Source organism: Trachurus japonicus, chromosome 20 (assembly GCF_045865225.1).
Source record: "Trachurus japonicus isolate A0001 chromosome 20, Traja_1.0".
In the NCBI taxonomy this organism is placed as follows: Eukaryota; Metazoa; Chordata; class Actinopteri; order Carangiformes; family Carangidae; genus Trachurus; species Trachurus japonicus.
The window spans coordinates 2,968,425-2,982,667 of NC_140926.1; the positions used below are offsets into that span (position 1 = coordinate 2,968,425).

The following is a 14,243-nucleotide window of genomic DNA, read 5'->3' on the forward strand; positions in this document are numbered from 1 at the left end:
ATTTGAGTTTTTGCTCAGTCACTGATATGAGTCACTGTCTAGGGACAAGATGGCCGACTCTGGGACACACTGAAGTTAAGTATTAGGTCTTAACTATTGCATATGTTACACTGGTTGGTCCGAGGGTCGGTGGTTCTGACGGTGGTGGAGCCCTTGGAGAAACCCCTTGGACGACTCCGGTAAAGGTTCAGATTGATGTTTTTCACGGACCCGTTCAGTTCACAGACAGAGAAGATTAGAGAAGAAGTTGTTCATCATCAGTGGAAGACTTGAACAAGAGAACGAGAAGCTCCCGTTCACACAGCAGGACCAGACGAGTCCAAGTTCGCCCTTCATCATCGTCATCGTCGTCGTTGTCAAGGTTTCTCGGTCTCGACCTGCTCGCTCGGTCTCCACAGGAGGAATCCCAATCCCAGAAGCCCTTGTGTCGGCGTTGATGGCTACTTTATTATTGGACGAGAGGAGACGTGACATCATTGTCGTTTCTGCAGTTTCATCTCATCTGATCTCAGGATTTAACTCTGCAACCTAAACTACACTGCAAAAACTCAAAATCTTACCAAGAATATTTGTCTTATTTCTATAGTCAAAATGTCATTTCTAGTCAAAACAAATCTCATTCTACTTAAAATAAGACTCATCACATTAAAAAGCAGCTTGTTTTTAGACACTTTTTACTTCTTTCAAGCAGATTTTCACTTGAAATAAGTAGAAAAATCTGATAGTGGAGCAAGTTTTTCTTTCTTATTATAAGCACAAAAAACTTGCTTTCACTGGCAGATTTTTCTACTTATTTCAAGTGAAAATTAGTTTGAAACAAATGAAAATTATCTCAAAACAAGTTAATTTTTTATGTGATGAGTCTTATTTTAAGTGGAAAGAGATTAGTTTTGACTAGAAATGAGACATTTTGACAAGAAATAAGACAAATATACTTGGAAAGATGTTGAGTTTTTGCAGCGAGAGAGCAGCAGACCATGACCTGATCTGGGTCTTCCTTCCTTCCTTCATCATTTTCCGTTTCTCTGCGTTTTCTGCAGTTTCATCTCATCTGATCTCAGGATTTAACTCTTCAACCTAAACTGGGTTTTCTAAATCGCCTCTGATTGAATTTTCTCGTCAAAATCTAATGAAATACTTGAGTTATTTTTTAGTTTTTAGTTTTACTCTGGTTCTGGTTTCAGATTTGATTGTAAAACCTCTCTCCACTTCCTGAGTCGCCATGAGTCGTTGCTAAAATTTGCATAATAATCCTTTTTTCCATAAAGCCACATCTGTAGACGTTGATCTGAACATCTGGGAGCAGCAGCGGTCGTTCGCTTCAGCTTTGAATTCACAGAAAAGATCATTCAACATCTGCTTCTGTTAGAGTTTAATTTAATTTAATTTAATTTAATATAATTTAATCATTTCTATATTAATTAATAAATAACTTTCATCTTTTCTGTCGATTCAAATCTTGAGGATAAATCTGAAGATAAAGTTCTGGCGTGTTTCTCGCTCTTCGGTGTCTTCCATCTGTTCGTCTTTGTATCGTCACGATGACTGTAGGTTTTATACTATTATTGGATGGATGATGCATTTCGGTGCATGCAACTATAAATGATCTTGAATCCATCGTACATATCCGTTTGTTTATATCTTCTATATAATCTTATTTTCTTTTTTTTTTTGTTTAAAAAGCCGCAGTCTTGTGTTGAATGAACTCCAGTCTGATGATCGATATAAAAATAAGTGTCGTCCTGCTGCGTCGCCGAGGGAACGACGTCAACGCCGAGCGACGGCACACGGTCGGCGTCAGAGGCTCAGATGAACTGCTCTTCCTCTTCCTCTTCTTCCTCCTCTTCTTCTGGATTTGTTCTCTGTGTTTCGTGTCCGGACTCAGTTTGTCGTTTGTTTCACAGAGAAACTGGGCGTCGACCCGTCTCACTCCAAACCGAACGTGCTGGTTTCCTCCACGGCGATCAGCAGCTTCTCGTACAACATCGTGTACGAGGGATAAGGAGGAAGATCCAGCCGGTTAAAACAGGTGTGAGCCCTGAGAGAGAGAGAGAAAGAAAGAGAAGTAGATCTGTTAGACATGTGATCATCTTGCAGGTGCAAACATTTACATTTCGTTATTTATGCACCAGATCCTTCAAAACTGAGACACATTTGTGAATTCCTCATGTCAGCGTCATATTTTCCTGATACATTAAAGGGACAACGAGGAGTTTCTATTTGGTTATAAAAAAGTCTGATATTAATGTGGATGAATCTACGTTACCACTTGTTAATGGTCCATTTTAGATAAATCTATGGTTTTGTCTCTATGGTTATTTTGTTATTATTAGTGGTGGTGGAAATGCTGGGCGAGCCGACCAGCGTTTCTTTACTTTAGGTTTCGTGACGAGTCATGAGAATAACGCCGCCGAATCTCCGTTTATGGTGGGAACTACGACGGTATGTGATCGTCAAATAATTTCACGGTGCGGAGGCTCATAAATGTAGTGTGGAAACACTTCGCTTTTACAAAACTCCTCGTTGTCCCTTTAATCGCCCGGCCGTTTAATATGCTGTATGAGGTCGGACCTTGGCGGCTTTTAGAGCACAGGTGCGTATTTGCACGTGGGCTATTTGGTCATATACGATATGTCCAATAACTGGTGCAAACTGTCTGGGTGGGCAGGGTTTTCCGTTGGGTGGCCACCCGTGCCTACAGAGTGTCAGCTGCAGTGAAATCTGATCCCAGCTCAGTTTCTGCTGAGCTTGATCTCTTTTTGGCCTCGAACGTCCCCATTGTGAGGATGGACGGACGGAGACACGTCCACTGGTTCTGCAGAGGAGGCGAAACACTGAAACAGCTGTTGCTACGATGCGTTCAGGTACCTGGGCAGCGACGTGACTTTTCCCCACTTCTCGATGCAGAAGCGCCGTAGGCCGTTGGAGCCTCGCAGCGCGGCGAAGCCCTCGTACGGGACGCTGGACGTCCCCGTCACGAACTGCAGCAGCCGCAGACGCTGCTCGTTGTTGAAGCGCTCCACCGCCGCCCAGAACCAGCGCATCACGATGTGGCCGTCATGGTAACCTGGTAACCGTGGTGACAGGGAGACGAGACGGGCGTAGAGTTACACAGATGCACATCGTTTCAATCTGCTCAGCACAGAAAACACACACACACACACTGCAAAAACTCAAAATCTTACCAAGAATATTTGTCTAATTTTTAGTCTAAATGTCATTTCTAGTCAGAACAAATCTCATTCTACTTAAAATAAGAGTCATCACATTAAAAAGCAGCTTGTTTTTAGACCCTTTTTTAATTCTTTCACGCAGATTTTCACTTGAAATAAGTAGAAAAAAAGTTTTTCTTTCTTATTACCAGCACAAAAAACTTGCTTTCACTGGCAGATTTTTCTACTTATTTCAAGTGAAAATTTTGTTTGAAACAAGTGAAAATGATCTAAAAACAAGTTAATTTTTAGGTGATGAGTCTTATTTTAAGTGGAAAGAGTTTAGTTTTGACTAGAAATGAGACATTTTGACAAGAAATAAGACAAATATTCTTGGAAAGATTTTGAGTTTTTGCAGTGCGCACACACACACACACACACACACACACACACCTCCCCGGTACTCGGTGTTGCTCCTCCAGTCTCCGAGGTCGATCTCCACCGTCCCTGCGATCACCAGCTCCAGCTCCCGGGCGTCGAACACCGACACCAGCCGGGAGTCGACCACCTGGAGGGGCGGAGCCACGGAAACACCGGTCAATACACAATAACAACTCCCTCTGGAAATTTGACCACGTTTCCACAGCTGGAATTTCTTTTTTCTTTCGATATTTTACCACTTTTTCTAGAATTTTTTTTTAAACTTTTTTTTTGAGAAAAATTTTACCACTTCTTTTTAATTATTATTATTATTTTTTTTATTTCTAGTATTTTTTTTAATTTTACCACTTTTTCCAGATTTTACTTTCTTTTTTTTATTACCTGCTAGAATAGTTTTTGAGAAATTTTACCACTTCCTCTAGAATTTAAAAAAGAAAAACATTGAGAAATTTGACCACGTTTTGCTGGAATTTCTTTTTTCTTTAGAAATTTTACCACTTTTTCTTGAATTTTTTAAAAAACTTTTCTTTGAGAAATTTTTACCACTTCTTTTAAATTATTTTTTATTCACTTTTCTTTTTTGGGGGAAAATTTTACCACTTTTTCTACATAGATTTTTCTTTCTTTTTTTAATTACTTTTTTTGAGAAATTTTTAACACTTTTTCCTAGAATTGTTTTTGAGAAATTTTACCACTTCTAGATTTTTTTTTCCTTTTTGAGAAATTTTAGCAGTTTCTTCTAGAATAACCCCCCCCCACTTTTTTCTAGAATTGTTTTTGAGAAATGTTATTACCTTTTTCGAGAAAATGTTTAACTTTTTAATTTTTTTTTTTAGAAATCTTACCACTTTTTTCTAGAAATACAGTATTTAAACTTTTTTTGAGAAATTCCTTTTTATTTCTGCGGACCATACTACTGTATGTATCCATCCTTTACTTTAAAAGTGAAAAATGTATAAAAATATTGTTTATCATTTATTATCAAGGTCTTGTATCTTATTTAGTTAAAATACCACTTCCTGTCCCTCCCTTACTCAACCAATGACCTCGTTAATGAATGAATGAATGAATGAATCACTGGTTCACCTCGTAGAAGCCTCTGACCAGCGCCTCCGTCTGCTGCACCACGCCCCGCTCCACCCTCCACTTCGCCATGCGCTCGATGTAATCCTTCTTGTTCTTCTCCGTCACCTGCAGGTGGGAGCCGCCCGACTTCAGCTCCCGCTCCGTCACCTAGCAACACAGGACAGGAGGAGTCTGGTTAAAGGGATAGTTCACCCAAAATTGCATGTCCATATGACGGTTGAGAACAAAAAGACACACCAAAAAACATCCAAATACCTCCATACACTGAAAAAACTCAAAATCTTACCAAGAATATTTGTCTTATTTCTTCAAAACAGATCTCATTCTACTTAAAATAAGACTCATCACATAAAAAAGCAGCTTGTTTTTAGACACTTTTTACTTCTTTCAAGCAAATAGGTGAAGTAAGTTTTTCTTTCTTATTACGTGTCCAAAAACTTGCTTTCACTGGCAGATTTTTCTACTTATTTCTAGTGAAAATTTGTTTGAAACAAGTGCAAATGATCTAAAAACAAGTTAATTTTTATGTGATGAATCTTATTTTAAGTGGAAAGAGATTAGTTTTGACTAGAAATGAGACATTTTGACAAGAAATAAGACAAATATTCTTGGAAAGATTGTGAGTTTTTGCAGTGTACTGCTCGTCTGTAATGTCCCTCTTGTATTGAAGCCCTGACATGAGAAATTGTTCCGAAAAAAATTAAATAAGTCTATATCTTAAGCTTGTTTTGTAGCGGGAGCTCCCAGCACTGCTCTTCCTGGTCCGTACAAATCTCGCGCGATTTGCGCCGGTGTCAAATCGCAAATCGTATTTGGATGTTTTTTGGTCGGTGTCTTTTTGGACGAAGAAAAGTGAGCTCCAGTCTCAACCGTCATATGGACATGCAGTGCTGCACGGAGCCCCGCTGTATGAATGAATGAATGAATTTATATTTATTTACAAAAACCACATGGAATTCACATAAATAATTCACTTTTTCTTTTTGACCAGGCCCTTTTTATGAAAGTAGCTCTAGTAAAGACTTCTTTTCTGAAGAACCATTCCAACTTTACCTCATCATCATCAACCCAAAACAACTCAGGTTTCACATTTTGCATTTTCTGAAACAAAAACTGCCTGTTCTGGCTTCGTCATATAACGGACAATGAAACACAAAATGCAGTTCATCCTCAATTACATTTAAATTACATAATGTGCATAGTCTGAGTTAAACCTACCAACTTCTACTGCCAGAGGGAGAATCCAGCCCTCAACTGGCCACATAAAGATCTCTTGGATCTATCCAGTGGCAAAGTCACATAGGGTTCTCAACAATATACATTTTTCAACTGGCAACAGGTTCTGAGCTTTGGTTTAAACCAGATATCATTAGCCCATTTTTCTTTATACTCAAGAAATAACTTATGTTTCACAAAATTAGCTGTAACTCAGAGAGGCCACGGAGAACTTTGAATTTTGGGTGAACTATCCCTTTAACAGTCACCTGGCCGAAGACTTCCTCGTTGACGGTGAAGGTGAGGTCCAGGATGTCGGTGATGTCGTTGTCCTTCATCCACTGCAGCGACTGGTGGAACTCCTCGTCCAGGTACTCTAGGTCGGACAGGTCGGTCGGCCTGCAGCACACACACACACACACACACACACACACACACACACACACACACACACACACACACACACACACACACTTAATTCAAACTATCTAATAATAATGATATCAGTAATAGTCAGTAATAATGCGGTGTAGCCACTGACAGTCGGAGCAGAGCCTTGTAGAACGGTCGGGTGAAGAACGCGTCCAGAAGATACTGGTGGATCAGAGCCAGACCCAGGATACGACCGCTGAACCGGAACCTGGACAACAACACAACAACAACACAACAACAACACAACAACAGTCAGCGACCCGTCTTAATTTAATTTTAGGCTAGTCTTTGTGTCAAACTGTCATTTTAGTCACGTTCATTCTCTTTTTTTTGTCGAGTTAAGTTCCAGTCGACTAAAACTCTGAGCATTTTAGTTTATTTTAGTCAGATTAATCCATGGCTATTTACGTCTAGTTTTAGTCAATGACTGCGTTTACATGCACTTCAGTACCCCGGTTTTAATCGGATTTTTTAAGTACCCCGTTTTTTGATCAAATTCGGGGTATGGTGTTTACATGGACTTAGAGAAACCCGGTTATTAAAGGGATAGTATCATTTTTTTAAAAGTGGGGTTGTATGATCTACAAATAGCCCCTAAGTACTTTAATTGCAGTAGAAGACTCTCTGCACTCCTCCCGTTAGCAACGCCAGCCCATAATAGCCCTGCCCAGAGATTTACAACATACATTGTTGTGAACAGACCCAAAGAAACGGCCTATTTTCACGGCCTAAAAGAGGTTTTACCTGAAAAAAAAAATACACAGTTCCATTGTTCACTATAATATAATTTTTTCCAGCCCTTCAAAGTGCAGGAAAAACACAGTTTTTATTTGGACCGAACCAACTGCTGATCGGCGGGCGCTAACCCTGGGTGGAGGGATACGTGAGTTGGTTAGGTCCAAATAAAAACTGTGTTTTTCCTGCACTTTGAAGGGCTGGAAAAAAATATATTATAGCGAACAATGGAACTGTGTATTTTTTTTCAGGTAAAACCTCTTTTAGGCCGTGAAAATAGGCCGTTTCTTTGGGTCTGTTCACAACAATGTATGTTGTAAATCTCTGGGCAGGGCTATTATGGGCTGGCGTTGCTAACGGGAGGAGTGCAGAGAGTCTTCTACTGCAATTAAAGTACTTAGGGGCTATTTGTAGATCATACAACCCCACTTTAAAAAAAATGATACTATCCCTTTAAGTATCTCTGTATACATGATAAATACAGTATCCTGGTTTCTGATTACTGCATGTTTATTGTTTACAACAGGAAGCGCAACTACTAGGAAATATGTAGGTCAGAAAATTTACAAATTAAAAATGCTGCCATGTTATACAACATGTAAAATGAAAGAAAATTTAATGCAGACTGATCGATTTATTATAAAACATGCATTTATTGATGTAAAAGTGGTGATTTCTGTACACACGTTAGGCTACAGAGCCTCCAGGCAGCGCCGCTCTTCTGTCCAATACACATGAAGTTTAACTAATGCGACTGCCACAATTGTTAGATTTCATCAATGAAACCATCATTTATCTCCTAAAAACAATGTAACTACCCGGTGGTAAACCTTTAAAAACCTGCGGGTAAGTTAATTAGCGGTCGTCTTTTCTGAGCAAGCAACACTACTCCTACTACACTGCTTCACACTGATTGACTCTGTGTGTGTGTGTGTGTGTGTCTCACCACTCCAGGTGGTTCTCCACGAAGGCCGACATGGGGCTGATCTGGACCGTGTAGGTGTCGTTGGCCGAGTACTCGAAGAGGCCGTAGTACGGGTTGAAGAGCTCCTGGGACAGGAGGAAGAAGAACTCTCTGGACGGACCGCTGTAGTCCAACCTGAGGACACGAGGGGACACGACTGCTCATGGTGCTCGTAGAAAGACGTTTGTCCAGACAAAGAGAAGTTTCTAATCAAACTGCTGCACCATAGAGAAACATTAAGTCCAATACAAAGTCCGGTTTATACAAAAAAGGTGGTTTATTTGACCAAAAAACGGGCAAAACGAAGCACAAAGAAAAATCCATTGTTCCTCTCCTGCAAACATCCACCCAGGTGCATGCTGGTCCCTCACCGTAGATTTTGGTATCAATGGAAAGAGGAGAAAATAAGCTTTAAAAAGATACCCTACTATACATTGGATAGTTTTTAAGATATGGCCATTTCAATTATGGTCTTCCACTCACTGCTTTCGATTGAAAACCTGAGAAAATTGCATTCAAACAATTTAGAACGTCTCTGGTTTAAAGCCTTCTGTGAATCTGGCGTCTGTTCTGTACCATGTGATTACACCTTGTAGAGGCACCGTTCAATGACCCTCGGAAGGCAGAATGTAACTATTCAGATGCTGTTTACAGCTCGTCTCTATCATAAACGGTTCAGAAGATATTTCATGTTTTGTAAAACATCTGCAAGCGTTAGCATCGATGCTACGTTCGGTTTAGCATCGATGCTACGCTTGGTTTAGCATCGATGCTACGTTCGGTTTAGCATCGCTGCTACCGCTCAGCTTAGCATCTGGTCCCGTACTATGTGATTACACGTGGCTACCCTTGTTGTCATAAATGCACCATTCAAGGACCCTCGGAAAGCGGAGAATCTCAGGATTCAGATGCAGTTTACAGCTCGTCCCTATCAGGTTCAGAAGTTATTTAGCCTCATGTTGTGCTCCTCTCTAGAGGGTTAAAAGTTGTAAGTCAACTTTAATCGTCAGTCACGTGCCTTTCCTCAATTATCTGGACTATGAAACTTTGGGAGATTGTTTTTGAATGTCATTTCTTTGAAATTAGCAAAAACAATTCCACGTTAACAATTCCACGTTATACACTGCAAAAACTCAAAATCTTTCCAAGAATATTTGTCTTATTTCTTGTCAAAATGTCTCATTTCTAGTCAAAACTAATCTCTTTCCACTTAAAATAAGACTCATCACCTAAAAATGAACTTGTTTTTAGATCATTTTCACTTGTTTCAAACAAATTTTCACTTGAAATAAGTAGAAAAATCTGCCAGTGAAAGCAAGTTTTTTGTGCTTGTAATAAGAAAGAAAAACTTGCTCCACTATCAGATTTTTCTACTTATTTCAAGTGAAAATCTGTAGTAAAAAGTGTCAAAAACAAGCTACTTCTTATGTAATGAGTCTTGTTTTAAGTAGAATAAGATTTGTTTGGACTAGAAATTACATTTTTGACTGGAAGAGACAAATATTCTTGGTAAGATTTTGAGTTTTTGCAGTGTAGCAAAAACAATTCCACGTTATCAGCTTATCAGACTTCCGACTCATTTCGCCAGAGCTGGTCACAAATAATAAACAGGAAAAACACCTCAACTAAACAAATGATAAACTAACAGAATACTAGCAGGAATCGAATCATAATGAAATCAAATAAATAAGTTCAGAATAACCAAATATATATATGAACTAAACACTGACAATAAATAAATAGCTCAGCTTCAGTGCACGTGGACACTGAAGTTGATTTGCTCTGATTATGAACCTTCAAAAACACACTGATTCATCTCGTATTCAGTGTGTGTGTGTGTGTGTGTGTGTGTGTGTGTGTGTGTGTGTCTCACCCCTCCTCCCCCAGGAAGGTGACGTAGAGTTTGTTCCTCTGCAGCTCTTTGCGTGAATACGCCATCACCTGGTTGAAGGTTCCCTCCAGCAGATGTTCCCTCCGGATCAGCAGCCTGGACACACAACAACAAAACAACACAGAGCACATGTTAAATATTATTATATTATATTATATATTATTATAATATCAAATATCACATGTTAAATTATATCAAATATCACATGTTATAGGAAAAAAAACTTTACTGTCCATTGCAAAAAAAACTGTGGAAATGTGTCTTTGACGTGGCAAGAAACAAGAGAAAACACAAGTAATAAAAACAAAACAACACACAATAGAAGTAGGTGTAGACTACATTATGGTCTGTTGATAACACTGACAGCTGTTGAGAAGAATTATTTTCATCCATATATCACATGTCAATCATTATATGTCCTGTATTATATGTAATATATCACACACCATTTACACACATCATATATCTGTTAAACTGAGTTAAAATGAACCAAAAAGTTTTAAAACTTTATTAAAAAAATGTGATTAATCTGAATTTCTGTAAATCTCACATTCTCACTTATTGAACGTTTTTCAGTTTAAAATGAAACTATAAAAACTCAAGAGACGAATCACATGGACTTTTAATTTGAAAATACACTAAACTATTCGATAGAAATATAAATCACACAGACTGATGAATGAACATGCTGTGTGTGTTTATAGTTTAGGACTGGTTGTACAGAAAAAAATGACTTTTATTTTGAAGGGGACAGGAAGTACTTACTTGATCTTGCCCGGTCCCTGTCCGTAACCTTTGGCCTCCAACTTCCTGTAGAAGTTTCTCAGTTTGGCTTCAAAGTCTCTGCGGTACGGAGCGGGGGCCCGGGCCCTCTGTAGACCTACACACACACACACACACAAAAACACACACATTAAAGGGATAGTTCAACATTTTGGCAAAAAAACATTACCAGACGGAGTTGTTTTAGAGGGAAATTCATGCAAAACCACTGATGCACGTTGCCTTCAGGGACAGTTTTTCATCAACAGTCTCTGCATTTCCCTCTAAAACAACTCTGTGTGGTAACGTTGTGTTATTATCTCATAGCGTGGTGAATGTGCAGCTCACAACTTGTCCACCAGAGCGTTGTGGAGTTGTTGGATTGTGTATTTGATGAGTTTGATGATGAGGGAAACCAAGAAATCCCATAATGAGCCTCCGTAGCGTAGCTCTGAGCAGCTAACGGCTCTGCTCCGCCGTTCTAAAAACAGCTTGCACCGACAATTAAAGGTAACGAACCTACTGCTAAGACTATAGGGATTATGGCAATGGGCCAATTTGCCAAAATGTTGAACTTTCCCTTTAACAAGTGCACAACATAAATCACTTTTTAATTGAACTTTTTAATGTCTTTTTGTTTTTGTTTTTGGCCCAAACTGCGTCCCGTAGAATCAGACTTGACCTCCATCATCATCAATCATCATCATCATCATCGTTTTTCCAGGTCACGTTTCCACAAAGACAAAAGAAACAAAACTAACAAATGAGGCACAATAACAAACCAGAGGCTCCCCGCCGTGACCCAGTTTCCCTTTATAGAACATCCCATCAATAACACACACACCCTAGTACACACACACACACACACACACACACACACACACACACACACACACACACACACACACACACACACACACACACACACACTCAGCCTGAGGTCTCGTGCAGCTCATTAACAGAACATTAGTGGACTCTAACAAAGCTCAGCAGGCTCCGTCGAACTGTAATGATCACTGTTGTGGGGTTTCTCTCTCTCTCTGTGTGTGTGTGTGTGTGTGTGTGTGTGTGTGTGTGTGTGTGTGTGTGTGTGTGTGTGAGAAAACACAGGAAACACTCGAGAGCTGCCTTCGAGGAAAACACTAAACCACCAACTTCTACTTCTCCTTTTTGTTTTTAATGTTGCACTGCAAAAACTCAAAATCTCACCAAGAATATTTGTCTCATTTCTAGTCAAAACAAATCTCATTCTACTTAAAATAAGACTCATCACATTAAAAAGCAGCTTGTTTTTAGACACTTTTTACTTCTTTCAAGCAGATTTTCACTTGAAATAAGTAGAAAAATCTGATAGTGGAGCAAGTTTTTCTTTCTTATTACAAGCACAAAAAACTTGCTTTCACTATCAGATTTTTCTACTTATTTCAAGTGAAAATTTGTTTGAAACAAGTGAAAATGATCTGAAAACAAGTTCATTTTCAGGTGATAAGTCTTATTTAAAGTATAAAGAGTTTAGTTTTAACTAGAAATGAGACATTTTGACAAGAAATAAGACAAATATTCTTGGAGAGATTTTGAGTTTTTGCAGTGTGGAGCTTCTTCTGAGACCGAACCTGTGATAAAAATGTTTTATATTTTTAATTCCAAGCTTTTTATTATTATAATTCTTAAGTTTATAATATTACTGATTGTCCCACACACTGCAAAAACTCAAAATCTTACCAAGAATATTTGTCTTATTTCTTGTCAAAATGTCTCATTTCTAGTCAAAACTAATCTCTTTCCACTTAAAATAAGACTCATCACCAAAAAATGAACTTGTTTTGAGATAATTTTCATTTGTTTCAAACTAATTTTCACCTGAAATAAGTAGAAAAATCTGCCAGTGAAAGCAAGTTCTTTGTGCTTGTAATAAGAAAGAAAAACTTGCTCCACTATCAGATTTTTCTACTTATTTCAAGTGAAAATCTGCTTGAAAAAAGTAAAAAGTGAATAAAAACAAGCTGCTTTTTAATGTGATTAATCTTATTTTAAGTAGAATGTGAAAATTTGTTGAAACAAGTGAAAATGATCTAAAAACAAGTTCATTTTTAGGTGATGAGTCTTATTTTTAGTGGAAAGAGATTAGTTTTGATTAGAAATGACATTTTGACTAGAAATAAGACAAATATTCTTGGTAAGTTTTTGAGTTTTTGCAGTGCAGCAGCAGTTTCCCCTGTGGTGTGAACATACTGTAAGAGCTGTTGCTGTTAACTAATTAATTTACAGTGAATTCTGATCTAATTAACTGATCTCCATGATGTTTATTATTCTGGTTTACTGATGTGTGGCTGATGTGTGACTGGTGGTGACGTACCGGGGGAGTTCTGCGGCGAGGAGCCCGGCGAGCAGCGAGGAGAGAAGCTGAAGCCGGGGTGGACGGGGTGAGGAGGAGCGTAGGACATGATCTCCTCTTCAAACAGACTGAGGGAAGAAGGAGAAGAAGGAGGAGGAAGAAGAGGAGGAAGAGGAGGAGGTGTTGAGCTCAGGACTGTGGATGAAGTTTTGTTTTGTTGTCGTCAGGGTTACGTGTTCTTTACCTGAGCAGAATCACCAGGTCGGCGTCACACGACAGCTTCTCCACGCCCTGCGTTCCCTCCGTCCGGATGTAGTGGATCTTCTCCCTGAGGAAACAGGAAACACAACCTTTAGGTTTTTCTGTTTGTTTTATTGTTTTATTTCCTGGAAGCGTCTCCACACTGCAAAAACTCAAAATCTTTCCAAGAATATTTGTCTTATTTCTTGTCAAAATGTCTCATTTCTAGTCAAAACTAATCTCTTTCCACTTAAAATAAGACTCATCACCTAAAAAATTAACTTGTTTTTAGATCATTTTCACTTGTTTCAAACTAATTTTCACTTGAAATAAGTAGAAAACTTGCCCCACTATCAGATTTTTCTACTTATTTCAAGTGAAAATTAGTTTGAAACAAGTGAAAATGATCTAAAAACAAGTTAATTTTTTATGTGATGAGTCTTATTTTAAGTGCAAAGAGATTAGTTTTGACTAGAAATGACATTTTGACAAGAAATAAGACAAATATTCTTGGTAAGATATTTGAGTTTTTGCAGTGTGAACGCGTTCATTCTGGCGTTTGTGAACGGCGTTCTCTCAAAGTATGACTTTGTTCAGGAATGTGCGTGTGTATGTGTGTAGGTGTGTGTGTGTGTTCCTCTCTCGCGCTCTGTTTAGATTAATAAACACAAATAGGCTACAAACATACACACATTGCATTTGTCACGTTCTAACTCAGTTACTTTTTGGGGAAAGTAAAGTAGCACACTGCAAAAACTCAAAATCTTACCAAGAATATTTATCTTATTTTTAGTCAAAATGTCATTTCCAGTCAAAACAAATCTCATTCTACTTAAAATAAGACTCATCACATTAAAAAGCAGCTTGTTTTTAGACACTTTTTACTTATTTCAAGCAGATTTTCACTTGAAATAATCTGATAGTGGAGCAAGTTTTTCTTTCTCATTAACAGCACAAAAAACTTGCTTTGACTGGCAGATTTTTCTACTT

The 14,243-nt window shown here is 38.5% G+C and overlaps 1 protein-coding gene across 1 annotated transcript in view; it reads right to left on the reverse strand.

Annotated features, from left to right (window-relative positions):
• Window positions 1-1,262: 1,262 nt before the first annotated feature.
• Window positions 1,263-14,243, reverse strand: part of hecw1a (HECT, C2 and WW domain containing E3 ubiquitin protein ligase 1a) — a 104,113-nt gene continuing 91,132 nt past the window's right edge. Inside the window, exons 21-31 of the mRNA XM_085763982.1 lie at window positions 13,258-13,341; window positions 13,035-13,141; window positions 10,682-10,796; window positions 9,899-10,012; window positions 8,008-8,160; window positions 6,436-6,534; window positions 6,164-6,293; window positions 4,680-4,826; window positions 3,606-3,720; window positions 2,869-3,067; window positions 1,263-2,038 (exon numbers count right to left, since the gene is read on the reverse strand). Coding sequence (XP_085620108.1) covers window positions 1,927-2,038; window positions 2,869-3,067; window positions 3,606-3,720; window positions 4,680-4,826; window positions 6,164-6,293; window positions 6,436-6,534; window positions 8,008-8,160; window positions 9,899-10,012; window positions 10,682-10,796; window positions 13,035-13,141; window positions 13,258-13,341 — 1,375 coding nt within the window. The 3' untranslated portion in view covers window positions 1,263-1,926. The remainder of the gene's footprint in view (window positions 2,039-2,868; window positions 3,068-3,605; window positions 3,721-4,679; window positions 4,827-6,163; window positions 6,294-6,435; window positions 6,535-8,007; window positions 8,161-9,898; window positions 10,013-10,681; window positions 10,797-13,034; window positions 13,142-13,257; window positions 13,342-14,243) is intronic.